At 45.6% G+C, this 17,282-nt stretch overlaps 1 protein-coding gene across 5 annotated transcripts in view; it reads right to left on the bottom strand.

The window, feature by feature from the left end:
• The window catches only part of KLHL12 (kelch like family member 12), a 118,167-nt gene that overhangs the window by 33,869 nt on the left and 67,016 nt on the right, over positions 1–17,282 (bottom strand). For all 5 annotated transcript variants that reach the window (XR_012155801.1, XM_073319672.1, XM_073319674.1 and 2 more), the window contains exons 7-9: positions 11,717–11,912; positions 10,769–10,927; positions 9,295–9,393 (exon numbers count right to left, since the gene is read on the bottom strand). Coding sequence is in view for 4 of the 5 variants with exons in the window: in XM_073319672.1 (XP_073175773.1) it covers positions 9,295–9,393; positions 10,769–10,927; positions 11,717–11,912 (454 nt within the window). In the remaining variant the exon portion in view is untranslated. The remainder of the gene's footprint in view (positions 1–9,294; positions 9,394–10,768; positions 10,928–11,716; positions 11,913–17,282) is intronic.

Here is a 17,282-nt window from a genome sequence, read left to right as displayed (position 1 = left end):
CTAGACTGCGTCTGAGGAGGAGGCAGAGGGCAGAATGGCTTCCTGGGCTGCTGAGGGGTGTGCAGACCCAGGGAACGGAGGATGGCTCAGGAGCCTAGAGTCAGTCAGGCTCAACAATGCGGCTAACTCTTGGGCACGATCCTGTGGGAGGGCTCCCGTGAACTTCTTAAGGGAGTCCCACAAGTTAAAGGTTTCAGAGTAGCAGCTGTGTTAGTCTGTATCCACAAAAAGAAAAGGAGTACTTGTGTCACCTTAGAGACTAACAAATTTATTTGAGCATAAGCTTTCGTGAGCTTATGCTCAAATAAATTTGTTAGTCTCTAAGGCGCCACAAGTACTCCTTTTCTTTCCACAGGTTAAAGTTAGAACATCCCAGCAGGGCCTGATGGTTAGAGACCCTAAACTGTAAGCTGGCTGTCGAATAAACTTTTCTCCCAAATAAGTTGAGTCTCTTGGCCTCTTTATTTTTGGGGTTCTGCTGGGGTGGCCCTGTCTGTTCCTTTCATTCACCGCAGACACAACTAATGATGCTGTGGCAGGATGAGTATACAGATACTCAAAGCCCTTAGCAGGGACACAGTATTTCTTTTCCACTTTTTAGGATGTGGCAAAATAGATGAGGGCATTTGCCACACCACTTTGACTAATTTTGAGCACCCCGGGTGGACGGGCAATGCAATTTTTGCTGGTGTGGTGGCCGAGATGACACTTCAGCAACCTCTTCGATTTGCAAGCCCAGATTCTTTGTCACCTGTTTAAGGAGGGCCTGGTGCTTCTTAAAATTGTCCGGGGGACTGCCGGTATGGGAAGGTCTGATCACTGCCTTGTACAGGGACAACGATGATGACTGAGTGGCCTGAGGGATAGTGTCACCCCCTTCTTTATTGGGGGAGGGCTCCCTTGGCGCCAGAGTACGGGGTGCTGGTTCCACCTCTGTTGCGGTGCTCCGATTGTGGCACCAGCTGCACCTTGGCCGGTTTGTCCAATGTGGCAATGGAGGGATGGGAGTCCTGGACCGGCATCACCGGCACTCCCCATGGATTCCAGGACTGCCACTGCGGAGGGCGTGGGGGACACGGCCCCTGCTGCGTTGGCACCACAGCCGGTGCCACCTCAGTCTCCTGCATTGGAAGGGAGTCACCCTGCATTGGTGACGGGCTGAGAAGTCACGGTCCGATCCAACCACTGCCCCTCCGGTGACCATGACGAAGCTGTTGAGGCCTGAGTCTGCCTACAGACCCCGGTAAGCGAATGGTGGTGCGACAGGAAATTGTGCCACGTGCCGGAGGAGTGGTACTGGGGTGAGCGTGACCAACATCCAGACCCTGAGTGAGCCCTCCAGGATGGGGACCGACAACAAGGAGACCTTCTGGGGGAGGGTATGCGGCGTTAGGTGATCTATGGCTGGACAGTCGTCGGTACTGCTGGTATGGGGAGCAGCGCCATGAGTCCAGAGTCCCCTGCCTTATAAGAGGGGATCTCAACGGAGATCTCAGCCGTCTGGCTGGCGAGCTAGGGTACGGTGCCGGGTCCTGAGGTCGCAGCGAGAGGGACTTGCATCTGCGATCCGGGGTGTTCCGCCAGTCTATGCTGCAGCACCCTGATGGCCTTCCCCTTCGGTGCCACAAGCAGAGCCGTAATCGGTCACCTGGCATGGCACCTGCGGAGTCAGCTGGCCTTGCTCCTTGGCCGCTGAGACCACTTGGGGCACTGCGGGCCCCATCACAAACTGAGAACTCTTGCAGCTGCCCGGGGTGGGGGGGTGGGTCCTTGGTGGGACTGGTGGGTCCAACCTCTGCGGTATCTCTGTGACTTCCCGTAGCAGGTGCATGGCCTGACAGCGGTCCTTTGCCTGATGCTCCTCTGTCCTTCAGTGCTGAAGGGCTCCGTTTCCTCAGCTGCTTCTTCAGTGTGGTGCTGGCGGTGCACTGCGCACTGAGGCCAAAGGGCTGGGCTTAGGTGCTGCGGTGGAGAGTTCCAACACCGGATGAAGAGCAGCCTCCATCAATAACACCCTCAAGCAGATATCCTGCTCTTTCTGAGGCCGCAGGCGAAAGTTCTTACAGATGCAGCACCTGTCCTTGCGATGTCCCTCTTCCAGACGCTTAAGATAGCTATCGTGCGAATCGCTGACTGGCATCGGCCTGCAGCATGATGCAGATGGCTTAAAGCTGGGGGAGCGGGGCTCGGGGTAAAGTCCCAACGGGGGAATCTCTTGACTAACACTATTAGCTAAAGAACTATGAAACTCTGTACAACCACAACTAGCAAGTCAATGGATAAACCGCTCCTGTTCTTGCAAAGCAAGACAAGGTGCTCAACCAACTGTCATGGGCGCTAAGAAGGAACCGACAGGGCACAGGGCTGGCGGTGCTTGATATACCGCCGCATGGGAGCGCCACTCCAGGGGGCACCACAGCTGGCCCTACGGATACCACTAAAGCAGAAATCTATGACAACTGTGTACATAGACGCATCCACACCTAAAACGGAATCGACATAAGCAAGCACTTGAAGAAGAATCAGTATTCCCTTCCAAGCTATCCCATAGTTTAGCAAATTATACTTGATACTAGGGCTGTCACACAATTAAAAAAAAATCATATTGTTCAATAATAGAATACCATTTATTTAATTTTTTTGATGTTTTCTACATTTTTAAATATATTGATTTCAATTACAACACAGAATACAAAGTGTACAGTGCTCACTTTATATTTATTTTTTATTACAAGTACTTGCACTGTAAAAAAACGAAAGAAATAGTATTTTTCAATTCACCTAATACAAGTACTGAAGTGCAATCTCTATCATGAAAGTTGAACTTACAAATGTAGAATTATGTATAAAAAATAACTGCATTCAAAAATAAAACAATGTAAAGCTTTAGCGCCTGCAAGTCCACTCAGTCTTACTTCTCATTCAGCCACTCGCTCAGACAAACAAGTTTGTTTACATTTACAGGAGATAAGGCTGCCCGCTTCTTGTTTACATCACCTGAAAATGAGAACAGGCGTTCTCATTGCACTATTGTAGCCAGCACTGCAAGATATTTATGTGCCAGATGTGCTGAAGATTCATATGTCCCTTCATGCTTCAATCACCATTCCAGGGGACATGCGTACATGCTGATGACGGGTTCTGCTCAATAACAACCCAAAGCACTGCGGACCGAGGCATGTTCATTTTCATTATCTGAGTCGGATGCCACAAGCAGAAGATTGATTTTCTTTTTTGGGGTTCTGTAGTTTCCGCATTGGAGTGCTGATCTTTTAAGACTTCTAAAAGCATGCTCCACACGCCTCAACCTCTCAGATTTTGGAAGGCACTTCAGATTCTTAAACCTTGGGTAGAGTGAAAGGCTAATGTAGTGCCAATCTTTAAAAAAGGGAAGAAGGAAGATCCTGGGAACTACAGGCCAGTCAGCCTCACCTCAGTCCCTGGAAAAATCATGGAGCAGGTCCTCAAAGAATCAATCCTGAAGCACTTGCATGAGAGGAAAGTGATCAGGAACAGCCAGCATGGATTCACCAAGGGAAGGTCATGCCTGACTAATCTAATCGCCTTTTATGATGAGATTACTGGTTCTGTGGATGAAGGGAAAGCAGTGGATGTATTGTTTCTTGACTTTAGCAAAGCTTTTGACACGGTCTCCCATAGTATTCTTGTCAGCAAGTTAAGGAAGTATGGGCTGGATGAATGCACTATAAGGTGGGTAGAAAGCTGGCTAAATTGTCGGGCTCAACGGGTAGTGATCAATGGCTCCATGTCTAGTTGGCAGCCGGTATCAAGTGGAGTGCCCCAAGGGTCGGTCCTGGGGCCGGTTTTATTCAATATCTTCATAAATGATCTGGAGGATGGTGTGGATTGCACTCTCAGCAAATTTGCGGATGATACTAAACTGGGAGGAGTGGTAGATATGCTGGAGGGGAGGGATAGGATACAGAAGGACCTAGACCAATTGGAAGATTGGGCCAAAAGGAATCTGATGAGGTTCAATAAGGATAAGTGCAGGGTCCTGCACTTAGGACGGAAGAACCCAATGCACAGCTACAGACTAGGGACCGAATGGCTAGGCAGCAGTTCTGCGGAAAAGGACCTAGGGGTGACAGTGGAGGAGAAGCTGGATATGAGTCAGCAGTGTGCCCTTGTTGCCAAGAAGGCCAATGGCATTTTGGGATGTATAAGTAGGGGCATAGCGAGCAGATCGAGGGACGTGATCGTCCCCCTCTATTCGACATTGGTGAGGCCTCATCTGGAGTACTGTGTCCAGTTTTGGGCCCCACACTTCAAGAAGGATGTGGATAAATTGGAGAGAGTCCAGCGAAGGGCAACAAAAATGATTAGGGGACTGGAACACATGAGTTATGAGGAGAGGCTGAGGGAGCTGGGATTGTTTAGCCTGCAGAAGAGAAGAATGAGGGGGGATTTGATAGCTGCTTTCAACTACCTGAAAGGGGGTTCCAAAGAGGATGGCTCTAGACTGTTCTCAATGGTAGCAGATGACAGAACGAGGAGTAATGGTCTCAAGTTGCAGTGGGGGAGGTTTAGATTGGATATTAGGAAAAACTTTTTCACTAAGAGGGTGGTGAAACACTGGAATGCGTTACCTAGGGAGGTGGTAGAATCTCCTTCCTTAGAGGTTTTTAAGGTCAGGCTTGACAAAGCCCTGGCTGGGATGATTTAACTGGGAATTGATCCTGCTTTGAGCAGGGGGTTGGACTAGATGACCTTCTGGGGTCCCTTCCAACCCTGATATTCTATGATTCTATGATTCTATGTAGCTATGTTTTGAAATCTCACATTGGTACCTTCTTTGCGTTTTGTCAAATCTGCAGTGAAAGTGTTCTTAAAATGAACAACATGTACTGGGTCATCATCAGAGCCTGCTATAACAAGAAATATATGGCGGAACGCGGGTAAAACAGAGCAGAGGACATACAATTTTCCCCCAAGGAGTTCAGCCACAACTTTAATGAACGCATTATTTTTTTAACGAGCATCATCAGCATGGAAGCATGTCCTCTGGAACGGTGGCCGAAGCATGAAGGGACATACGAATGTTTAGTATACCTGGCACATAAATACCTTGCAATGCCAGCTACAAAAGTGCCATGCAAATGCCTGTTCTCACTTTCTATTGACATTGTAAATAAGAAGAGGGCAGCATTATCTCCTGTAAATGTAAACAAACTTGTTTGTCTTAGCGATTGGTTGAACAAGAAGTAGGACTGACTGGACTTGTAGGCGCTGAAGTTTACATGGTTTTGTTTTTGACTGCAGTTATGTAACAACAACAAAAAAATCTACATTTGTAAGTTGCACTTTCACCACACAGAAATTGCAATACAGTACTTGTATGAGGTGAATTGAAAAATACTATTTCTTTTGTTTATCTTTTACAGTGCAAATATTTGTAATCAAGAATAATATACGCTTTGATTTCAATTACAACACAGAATACAATATATATATGAAAATGTAGAAAAAACATCCAAAATATTTCATACATTTCAATTGGTATTCTATTGTTTAACAATGCAATTAAAACTGTGATTAATTTTTTTAAGTTAATTGTGTGAGTTAACTGCAATTAATCGACAGCCCTACTTGATACATTAAGGGTATTTTGGGGTGGTCTCAAAACAGAAAGCTGCCTAACAAACAGTGATCTCTTGTACAAGATTTCACTTTATATATTAGTTACCCAATAATACAATAATTAACAATAGACTCCAGTAAGTTACATTTAATGTTGCTAAGAGCAGTTCAAAAGAAGATATATCATTAAGCACATCTGTAAATACTTTAACATGTTAAAACATGTGGAAATTGTAAGTTAAAATTATCCAAACAATTCTGATACCAACCGTAACACCCAGTCTGAAAACAAAAATGTGACCAGCACCCAAACTTTTACTCTGCCCCAAGCTTTGTGTTCATTAACATTTTATAGTCAGATCCAAATTCCACTGAAATCAATGGTTGTTTTTCCTTTCACTTTAATGACAGCTGAACCTGGACATCACATGCCCTTTTAACATGCTCTGTTTGGATAACTGATCATATATGTATATTGTTTGTGCTGTCTGAGCAATTTGGCTCATTCACTGAGACATGAATAGCTCCTGCGTAATGGACACATTTTATGATTTGGTGTAAGAATAAATTTTAATGTATGTTCATCCAGTAGCTTTGTCTCTAATGATCATTTTCTAAATATGGGAACATAGAATTATTTCCCTCAGTAGGAAATGATTTCTACTATGAAGGATGCTATTAAAAAACCTAAGGCATGCAAATGGTCTTGAATAGCTAGTTTGATTTTGTAGAATGTATACGGCCAAATGAAAAGACAGGCTTTTTATAAACTTTGCACGAATAAAAGTAATGTGTTAAAATGTTTCGGTGTAATTTTGAGAGAATCTATGCACTGAATGGATGACGTTTATTTATTTTATTAGAGGCAGAGTTCTGGTTGTTTTGAGGCTCCTCACAGCGAAGGTTTCTGTTTAACAGTCTGTATGCATGAACTGAGCAGTAAAGCTGGGGGCAGGACTGTTTATGGAACATTAGCTTGAGATCTTCTTGCTTTGTAAGGGTTATTTTGTTAAAGTAGTACCTACTGGTACATCAGTTCTTAATTTTTCACTTCACAAGCTTATGTGTCACTTGACCAAAGGTTCTGGCTATTTCGTTTCCTAGATTTTATAGAAAATATTTTATAATGCTCTTTTTGGGTATGACGACAAACTGGAGGGAGTTCAAAGAAAAGCAGCAACATGATTGGGGGCTGGAGGGATAAATATACTAGGAATGATTAGAAGAGCTAGAACTGTCTACTGTGACTAAGTAGGGAGAACAGAATCACATGGTAATAATCTACGCATATTCATAGAGTGTAAGTACCAAGAGGAGGAATGATTTCAGTGCCAAATGAACTGTTTTCAAAAAATGAGAAGGGAAGTTGAATGGATGCAGGAATACATCCTGAACTCTAGAGTGCGCTACCATAGAACTACTGTAGCTAGGGCCCACATTAAACTCAGCAGCCCAGCTGTTCAACAACACAGGCCACTAGGAATACATCTCTATGACACAAACTGCTTCCTGCACTGGCTCCTCATTGAATAGAGACTGCAAGGTCACTGTCCTGATTCTCTGCATGGAACTGGCCCAAGTATCTGTCTCTCTGTGACCATGACACCCTCCAATGGCTACACTGAACTGGACAATAAAATGGTCAGCCACTGAGGAGGGTTAGTGACTATGGAAGACAGAACCTTCATAGCAGATGGAGAAAAACTGGAAACTTACTACAAGATGAAATCAGAACAACTACTAACCTCATTGCATCCAAAGCTGAATGCGATCTCCCTATTTTCACTCAGGTTCTCCCACACTAGCACCTTTGTGGTCACTTTTTTTTAAAAGTGAAAGGCAAACCAAATATAAAACCCATCGGACCCCTAAGATTCCCTTTTGGTGACCAGAAAGGAAGAAAGTGCACTGCTGATCTTTTTAATTCACAGGAGGCATTCTGATGTTAGGGTGCTGAGTGCCTAATAGAGACAGAGGAGCACTGCTGGCTAGGGCATATCCTGACCCATCGTTTGGGAACAACACTGTCCCGTTGGCTCCAGGGCTATAGTGGAAAGAGCAAAAGAAGCCTCTTTGTGGAGCTAAGTCAACAGTCACCCAAGGCTGCGTAAAGACTGCTGCTAGGACTGCTGTGCACCTATAACAGGGGTCGGCAACCTATGGCATGTGTGCCAAAGACGGCACGTGAGCCGATTTTTAATGGCATGCTGCTGCCTGCCGGGTCCCAGCCGCTGGCCCCGCTCAGTCAGCTGCTGAACCCAGGCCGCGACCCCGGCAGGCAGCAGCGTGCCATTAAAAATCCTGCCTGCCCTGGCCCGCTCCCTCCCCAATTGGGGCAGGGTGAAGAAGTTTGGCCCTGCCGGAGGGCAGGCAAGCTCCTCCCTCTCCCGCCTCTTCCCCCAGCATGCTGGGTTCCTGCCCCTCCTCCCCTCCCTCCCTGCCGCCAATCAGCTGACGGCCCTTGTGAAGGAGAGGGAGAAGCACAGCCCAGCTCACTGCTCCGGGGAGAAGGCAAAGAAGAGGTGGAAATGGGGCCCTGGGGAAAGGGGGTGGAATCAGGGCATATCCCCTCCAGCCCCCTGCTGTGAGCCATTCTGGGCAGGGGGCTGGGAGCATGCCCATGACCATAGCCCACACTCCCAGTCCCCTGCCCTGACCCCTACACCTCCCCACACACACTCCCAGTCCTCTGCCCTGACCCCTAAACCTCCCCACACACACTCCCAGCCCTCAGCCCTGACCCCTGCACCCCCCCCCACACACCCAGCCCTCTACCCTGACGCCTGCACCCCCCCCATGACCCCAGCCCTGACTCCAGCACCCCCCACACCCCAACTCTTGCACCCCCCACATTCCCACCCCCACCCTGAGCACCAACCTGGAGCACCTGCACCCCTTGCACCAAATGGGAGCTGCCCAGGTAAGCACTCCACACCCAAACCTCCTGCCCCAACCCTGAGCCCCCTCCCTCATTCTAGCTCCTGGCCAGATCCTGCACCCCAACCCCCAGCCTGCTCCTTCACCCCCGGCCCTGTGCTCAGTGCACTCCCACCCTCAGTTCAGTGCAGAGAGAGGGGAAGAGAATAGGCTAGAACCAGGGAGAAGATAGGTACCCACTCTATGTGGGCAGGGCTGGGATCTCAGACCGGCAGTGAGCTGAGTGGGGCCGGCAGCGGGGACCCTTGCTGGCAGGAGCCGGCGGCTGGAACTCCAGACCGGCAGCGGGCTGAGTGGCGGCAGGCTGAGCCGCTCAGCCAGCTGCCGGTCTGGGGTTCTGGCTGCTGGCCCCTTGCTCAGCCTGCTACCAGCCTAGATGAACGGAACCCCAGGCTGGCAGGGGGCTGGCGGCGTAAGATCAGCATTTTTAATTTAATTTTAAATGAAGCTTCTTAAACATTTTGAAAACCTTGTTTACTTTACATACGACAATAGTTTAGTTATATAATGTATAGACTTACAGAGAGAGACCTTCTAAAAAATGTTAAAATGTATTACTGACACATGAAACTTTAAATTAAAGTGAATAAATGAAGACTCGGCACACCACTTCTGAAAGGTTGCCAACTGCTGATCTATAACAATGCTAAGTCCCACAGGCCAGCAGATGTATGAGGGCCTCCAGGATATGAAGGCAGGCCAGAAATCATTGCTCTATTCAATCTAGCAGTGCACCCTTCATATCAGAGTTCTCACCTGAGCGCTTGGTGGCCATTGGGGTGACATTTGTCCAGTGTCCAGCGTGAGGGTCATACCTCTCTACAGAGTTCAAGATGTTCAGCCCATCATAGCCACCTGAAACAACATGGGAATCAACAGCGGGTTCAACCCTGATCACTGTTTCTGCAAAGAGAACATTGCAATGCCTGTGTCTGCTCCATCTCAGATGGCTCTGGCTTAGTGACTCCTTGGCAGCTTGAGCAACACTACTCACAGCGCGTGGCAAGGCTGAACAAAAGTAAACACAGAATCTAGTCCAGGGATCTCAAACTCCAATCACCAGGAGGGCCACATGAGGACTAGTACATTGGCCCCGCAACACTGACACCCTGCGCCCCAGCTGCCCCCACTCCATCCCTTCCATGAGGCCCCGCCCCTGCCCCGCCTCTTCCCACCCCTTCCCTGCCCCCATTCCAATCCCTTCCCCAAAGTCCCCACCCCAACTCTGCTCCCTCCCTGCTCCTATTCCAACTCCTTCCCCAAATCCCCGCCTCCTCCCCTGAGCATGTGGCTCTCCGCTCCTCCCCCTTCCCTCCTAGAAAGCGCCTGGAGGTAGGCAGAGGAGCAGGGACGCGGTGTGCTGGGGGGAGGGGGAGCTTGGTGGGCTGCAGGAAATAAGACCCCTGATCTAGCCTGCAGCAGGCAGGGACTGAAGTTCTGGAGGCCACAGACAGCAGGAGCTGGGGATGACCTGAGGTGGAAGGCAAAGGCAGCCATTGCAACTTTTTCAGGAAATTGTACACAGAGTGGCCATGTCACACTGCCTCAGCAGGGGAAGAACACTGTGCTACCAGCCCAGAGGTCAATGAGAAGAAGGGAGCAAGGGAAGGTTGTGGAACCTAGGATGGAGCAGTAAGTGAAAATGTAGTGTGAGACACGAGACTCCCCTAGAATAGGACCATGACGAGGGTGGTCAGAAAACAAAACCATGGCACTGCCTTGACCAAGGGCCCTGGAGAAGCATCCAAAGAATGAGCTCATTTAAGAGTTTAAGACCATTCTCCATCTGGGACTCACAACATTCAGTGTGGGCAGGTGGGGCCTTCCAGCCTCAGAGAGGAGCTGGAACACAAGCAGTTCAGAACAGACCACTCCAGCCTTTCCATGTTCCAATGGCACCAACAGACAAAGCTACTCCCAGGTACTAGTTATCCCGCGGCTTGCACATTCCAGCCAGCACACAGCCCCCCAACTTCCTCATATCTCAGCTGGCACGTGGCATGGCTCCAGTACAAACCATCAAAATATCTCCTCGGCAGTGACTATGCAAGAAGTCTGTATGCTGACTGAGCTACCCACTATCTCAGGAGAGTGAAATATACAACAACTGGGATTCTCTTTTAAGCTGCATTCTGCACATCCCAGGAGCCCGTTATAGATGGTGTCGGCCCTGAATTCTGGGTGGGACACTAATACTTGCAGAATGCTGATGGATCCTAAGGTCACCTACCAAGGCAGTAGATAACACCATTAGCTACAACCAGTCCTGCTCCTTCCCGAGCTGTTTGCATGTCTCCCAGCATACTCCACTGATCAATATTTGGGTCATATCTCTCCATACTGGTGTGACGCCGACTTCCATCAAAACCACCAGAAACGTAGATCATATCTGCAACATAATACAGGGAGCAGATTCAGAGAGACATGAATACACACGCAAGCCCTTCCCTCTCCCGCACTTCCCACCCTTTATATTATTTCATGCACACCATGTGTGTGTGTCCCTGTGCATAGAAGAGGCCTAGGGTAACTTGGACACTGCCATTCATTGATGTTACATCAGCACTTCCTTAGAATGAATATTTAAAAGATGCAACACACTATGCTTGAAACCTGCTGCATAAATCCCAGCCCAAAGGCCTTCCTTAGCTATACTCCCCCATACCGGTCTATTGAAAAATATCTATTTGTTATATTGAAATTTTTCACTGCAAATGACATTTCATCGACTGTTTTAAAACATGTTAAACTGCAACAAACGAACCAATACAGGCCCCTGAAGGCGCTCCCAGCCAAGAGACAGGGAACGGGGCTGATCTGTTAGAACAGGTCTCAGCAGTGACTTCCAGCTGGGACACACAGAAGTTGATCACTGGGAGCAGCATGTTTCTAACAACTGCCTGGGAGATGAATTCTGAACTTCAGGGTATAAAATGGAAGATTCCCACTCTCTGGAACTAGAAACACACTCTTAGGATGAAGAAGAGGAAGAGCTGCTCTTATGGTTAATGGGCAGGTGATTTTCTTTCTCAAACTCTAAATGCTGAGAGATACAATCTCCAATCAGTTACTCCTCTCCCCTTATCAGCCACCTGCCCTCGGAAGGTGCTGACACACTGTATTTCATGCTGGCAATGGACCTGTCTGGCCTCTGTGACAAGTGCTGATCAGTGTGTACCTCCTAGGGTAGTGGCCCCTGCCAGGCCTCGACGAACATTCATTGGAGCCACTGAGTACCAGATGCCATCCTCATCCGACGTATAATCCAAGCACTCCACAGAGCTGAGACGGGAGCGGCCGTCGTATCCCCCGATCACATAAATCCGATCATGCAGGGACACCGTGGCAACATAGCGCCTCTTACGGGTGATACTCTAACACATTTGAAGAAGTGTCAAAGACAGAAAATGACACCAATACATTGAGAACTCTCTCTAAATTATTCCATCCCTTTTTGCTGTTACACTGAAAGGGACCCGTTTATATAGCCAAAGTCCTCAATTCTATATGGCATACTGGGTGAAAATTATATGTAGAATCTGTGTGTATGGATCCCCTTCCCTATGGTCTCTCCCTCAGCGCGCCCTCCTCCCAGTCCAATATCCTTTGCACTATTTATTTTGCAATTAAATTCAGTTTACTTTCTGTTGCCCCCAAAATGTTCCGGAGATGTCTGCATTCCCACCACTTGTCAGCACTGTAGTAACTGTAAAGAGGGAAAGCTGGAAAGTTTGGCAGACGTATAGGGAACATCCGGGGGGGGAGGGGGGGAGGGGGAGAGTTCACCCCCAGAGCAGAATGGGATTTGGGAATTCATGGCATCCAGGCTCTTCTGGGAAGGAAATGCAGCTTCTCCCTCCCTTCTCCCACCTCCCCCCACTAGGGGTGGGGGTGGCTTTACATTTGGGGAGTAGTGTTCCTCATTCTCCATCTCAGGAGCCACTAGCTCCTCTAATGTCCTCTCTCCACTATCTCCCATTACATTCAGCAACAACAAACATGTATGTTAGCAAGGTGTCTCTGTTAAAATATCAGAGGTGAAATAGTTACTGTTCACATTTAAATGATCATCAATAAGTTTCACAGTTTTAAGGCCCCACTGCGATGAATGGGGCACGCCACACTCTCATGGAGGTATAGTTTCAGTGTCTCTGCACACTCAGTTAATGAAATAATAGTAATAATTAGTCTTCAAACAGAGCTTTATCATCATCAGATCACAGAGTGCTTTAAAAAAGAAGAAGGTATCACTATGCCCATTTCAGATAATCAAACTGAGGCACAGAGAGGTGGCCAAAGTCCAGAGAGTCCCAGTAGCAGGGCTGGGGACAGAATTCAGGTCTCCTGAGTCCTGGCACCTCCAAAACATCATTGCATGGCTCACATCCCATTCATAGTTTGATTTTTTTTCCTGGACCATATGAGACTTAATGGTGACCTGCAAAGGAAAGAATAGGGCTAGAGCCTTTTTTAAAAAGAATTCTTTACAATGGATAAAAGAAGAATGTGAATGGTTTTTTGTAAGTTTTTTTCCCTTGTTTCTTTTCCTATATTAGAAATTCAGGTTCTGTCTAGGCTCTGAGGGTGTGTCTACACACCAAAGAAAACCCTGTGGCTGGCCTGCGCCAGCTCACTCGGACTCCCGGAGCTCAGGCTGTTTCATTGCTGTGTCGATGTCCAGGCTTGGGCTCGAGCCCTAGATCTGGGACCCTCCCACCCCACAGGGTCCTGAGCCCAGACACCCGAGCCACAGGTGTCTAGTGGCTGTGTAGACACACTCTATGGTGACTGCAGACTTAGTGATATGATGACATCACAAGAAACCAAGAGGTATAGTAATTGAGAGAAAGGATTTTTAATCCCATAAAAATGTAAAAAACCCCAAACAGCTATTTAACTTCAACAACATATTAATATTTTGGAGAAAGGATGTATTTGTTAAAAATTCCCCAACCTCATACCTGCAATTAAGGTGGGAAAGCAGATAGTGCACATGCTCTGAGACACTCAGCAAAACCAGGGCAGATCAGAGTTGACACTCCTGATAGATACTTCTGAGGTAAAAAAAAATAAAAAAATTTTAAAGCCAGAAACAAACAAAAGCCCTTCCATTCCTTTTTTTATCCATCTTAAAAGGAGCAAAAAGGTCAGAAGCCCAATTTGATAAAGTCCTTTGCAGGTTTAAATATATATATTTTTTTGGGTGCAGAGCTTATGAAGCAACTTAACAAATTGGCAATGATGCAGCCATTTATACAGCCCTGTAATCACATCACACACAGGGTTTTGATTTAATGTTGCAGGAGAGACAGCATACTTCCACCACTCTTCTCCTGCCCTGGAATTTCCCTCTTCAGTCCCTAATTTCTCCCCCTTACCTTTTCTCTTCCTCCCTCTCCCCACACTCCCTTCTCCTTTTCTGATCTTGGAGAACATCTGTAGTCCTCTAGCTCACAGAAAATAGTAGCAAGCAGGAATGGCACTTCCCTGGATAATGAAACTGGCTTTTCTACTGTAATCCTTTACTAATCTCTATGGCTAAAATATTAAGACTCCTATATAATCCTTTCCTGTGATTTAAAAAAGCCCTACTCTCAAGTACATAAGGAACTGCAGCTGTGCATCACATTAGGAGTTCTTTACATTTTCCACAATCGAGAACAAGGAAGACAAAAATAATGAAGATTCACTTGTGGGGGGGGGAAGGAGGAGGAGAAGGGGGACGTCACATTAGAACAGAGCCCATTTTGATTAAGCAGCACACAAAAATCTGGAATCCAACACTTTTCCCGGAACTAAAAAAAAACAACAACTTTGCCTACCCTATAGTAAACATTGAAATTTACAACCAAATCAGTTGCTCCAATCAGTCCTTAGAGAGAGGTTGGATACGGGGCTTAAAATGGAAATCTAGACTCAACTTAAGCTCTGCAGAGGCAAAACACACGTGTTTCCACCAAAAGGAAGAGTGCTCTACAGTATTTATGTTCTGAGTTCTTAGTGTACTTCAATAAAGTAAATTATATTTACATTCTAACTCTCTCACAGGTTTCTTTAGCTAGTCAACTCATAAGGAAGTTTCAGAAGTTGTGCATCACATACTAACTAAACCATGTTTCCATATAGAATCATAGAATACCAAGGTTGGAAGGGATCTCAGGAGGTCATCTAGTCCAACCCCCTGCTCAAAGCAGGACCAATCCCCCATTTTTGCCCCAGATCCCAAATGGCCCCCTCAAGGATTGAACTCACAACCCTGGGTTTAGCAGGCCAATGCTCAAACCACTGAGCTATCCCTCCCCTCCCAATATCTTTGTTGCTCTAGGGTATAGTTGGAAAGAACACTTTACTAGATGCCCAAAAAGCCACAATCCCTCAATCAAGGAAAAATGCCATATTAGGAAAAAAAAAAGAAAGGGAAAAAAAAGTAGGGCTGTTGCATGATTACAAAAAATGAATCACACAATTAAAAAATGAATTGCGTGATTAATCGCACTGTTAAAAATAGAATATAATTTATTTAAATATTTTTGGATGTTTTCTACATTTTCAATTTCAGTTACACCACAGAATACAAGTGTTCAGTGCTTATTTTATATTATTGTTTTTATTTCAAATATTTGCACTGTAAAAAACAAAAGAAATAGTATTTTTCAATTCACCTAATACAAGTACTGTAGTGCAATCTCTTTATCATGAAAGTTGAACTTACAAATGTAGAATTATGGACAAAAAATAACTGCATTCAAAAATAAAACAATGTAAAACTTTATAGAGTTTACAAGTCCACTCAGTCCTACTTCAGCCAATCGCTCAGACAAAACAAGTTTGGTTACAGTTTACAGGAGATAACTGCCCACTTCTTGTTTACACTGTCACCTGAAAGTGAGAACAGGTGTTCTCAGGGTACTGTTGTAGCCGGCGTCACACGATATTTACGTGCCAGATGTGCTAAAGATTCATATGTCCCCTCATGCTTCAATCAACATTCCAGAGGACATGTGTCCATGCTGAAGATGGGCTCTGCTCGATAATGATCGAGAGCAGAGCGGACAGACGCATGTTCATTTTCATCATCAGGAGTCAAATGCCACCAGCAGGTTGATTTTCTTTTCTGGTGGTTCTGTAGTTTCCGCATTGGAGTGTTGCTCTTTTAAGACTTCTGAAAGCATGCGCTACACCTCATCCCCCTCAGATTTTGGATGGCACTTCAGCTATTTAAACCTTGGGTCGAGTGCTGTTGCTAATTTTACAGATCTCACATTGGTACCTTCTTTGTGTTTTGTCAAATCTGCTGTGAAAGTTTTCTTAAAATGAACATGTGCTGGGTCATCATCCGAGCCTGCTATAACATGAAATATATGGCAGAATGCGGGTAAAACAGAGCAGGGGACATACAATTCTCCCCCAAGAAGTTCAGTCACAACTTTAATTATTATTATTATTTTTTTTAAAACAAGCATCATCTGCATGGAAGCATGTCCTCTAGAATGGTGGCCGAAGCATGAAGGGACATACTAATGTTTAGCATATCTGGCACGGAAATACCTTGCAACGCCAGCTACAAAAGTGCCATGCAAACGCCTGTTCTCACTTTCTGGTGACATAATAAATAAGAAGTAGGTAGCAGTATCTCCCGTAAATGTAAACAAACTTGTTTGTCTTAGCGACTGGCTGAACAACAAGTAGGACCGAGTGGACTTGTAGTCTCTAAAGTTTTACATTGTTTTATTTTTGAGTGCAGTTATGTAATAAATAAATAAAAATCTACATTTGTAAGTTACACTTTCATGATAAAGAGATTGTACTACAGTACTTGTATGAGATTAATTGAAAAGTACTATTTCTTTTGTTTAACATTTTTTACAATGCAAATATTTGTAATAAAAATAATATAAAGTGAGCACTGTACACTTTGTATTCTGTGCTGTAATAGAAATCAATATAGTTGAAAATGGAGAAAAACACTGAAAATATGTAACACATTTCAATTGGTATCCTATTGTTTAACAGTGCGATTAATCCTGATTAACTTTTTAATCACGATTAATTTTTTGAGTTAGTCGTGTGAGTTAACTGCGATTAATCGACAGTCCTAAAAAAAAAAGAAAACCTTAGTGGGGAAGTGAAGGCACTTATAAATAAATATATATACATAACATATGGAACAAATGGAAGAAAGGGGGAGTTGATAGTAATGAATATAAATCAGAAGTAAGGAAACATGGAAAACTGATCAGGGAAGCAAAGGGACACAAGGAGAAAACTATGGCCAGCAGAGTTAAGGAGGACAAGTTTTTAAGAATATTAGGAACAAAAAGAAATCTAACAATATTTGTCCATTACTAGATGGAAATGGTAGAATTATCAATAATAATGCAGAAAAGACATAAGTGTTCAAATATTTGTGTTCTATCTTAGGGAAAAACACAGATGATATATTTCAGAAAGCTTACGCTCTAATAAATTGGTTAGTCTCTAAGGTGCCACAAGTACTCCTGTTCTTTTTACAGATGATATAGTCATATATGACAAAAGGAAGAAAGGAAAGCAGCAGAATACAGACCCTGGACTTCAGAAAAGCAGACTGACTCCCGCAGGGAACTGATGGGCAGGATCCCCTGGGAGGTGAATATGAGGGGGAAAGGAGTCCAGGAGAGCTAGCTGTATTTTAAAGAAGCCTTTTTGAGGGTGCATGAACAAACGATCCCGATGCATAGGCGCAGACCCCGTGGGTGCTCTGG

The sequence above is a fragment of the Lepidochelys kempii genome, chromosome 21, assembly GCF_965140265.1.
Source record: "Lepidochelys kempii isolate rLepKem1 chromosome 21, rLepKem1.hap2, whole genome shotgun sequence".
Classification (NCBI taxonomy): domain Eukaryota; kingdom Metazoa; phylum Chordata; order Testudines; family Cheloniidae; genus Lepidochelys; species Lepidochelys kempii.
Note: the sequence above shows the minus strand (reverse complement) of the source record. Positions and strands in the feature narration are given on the sequence as shown.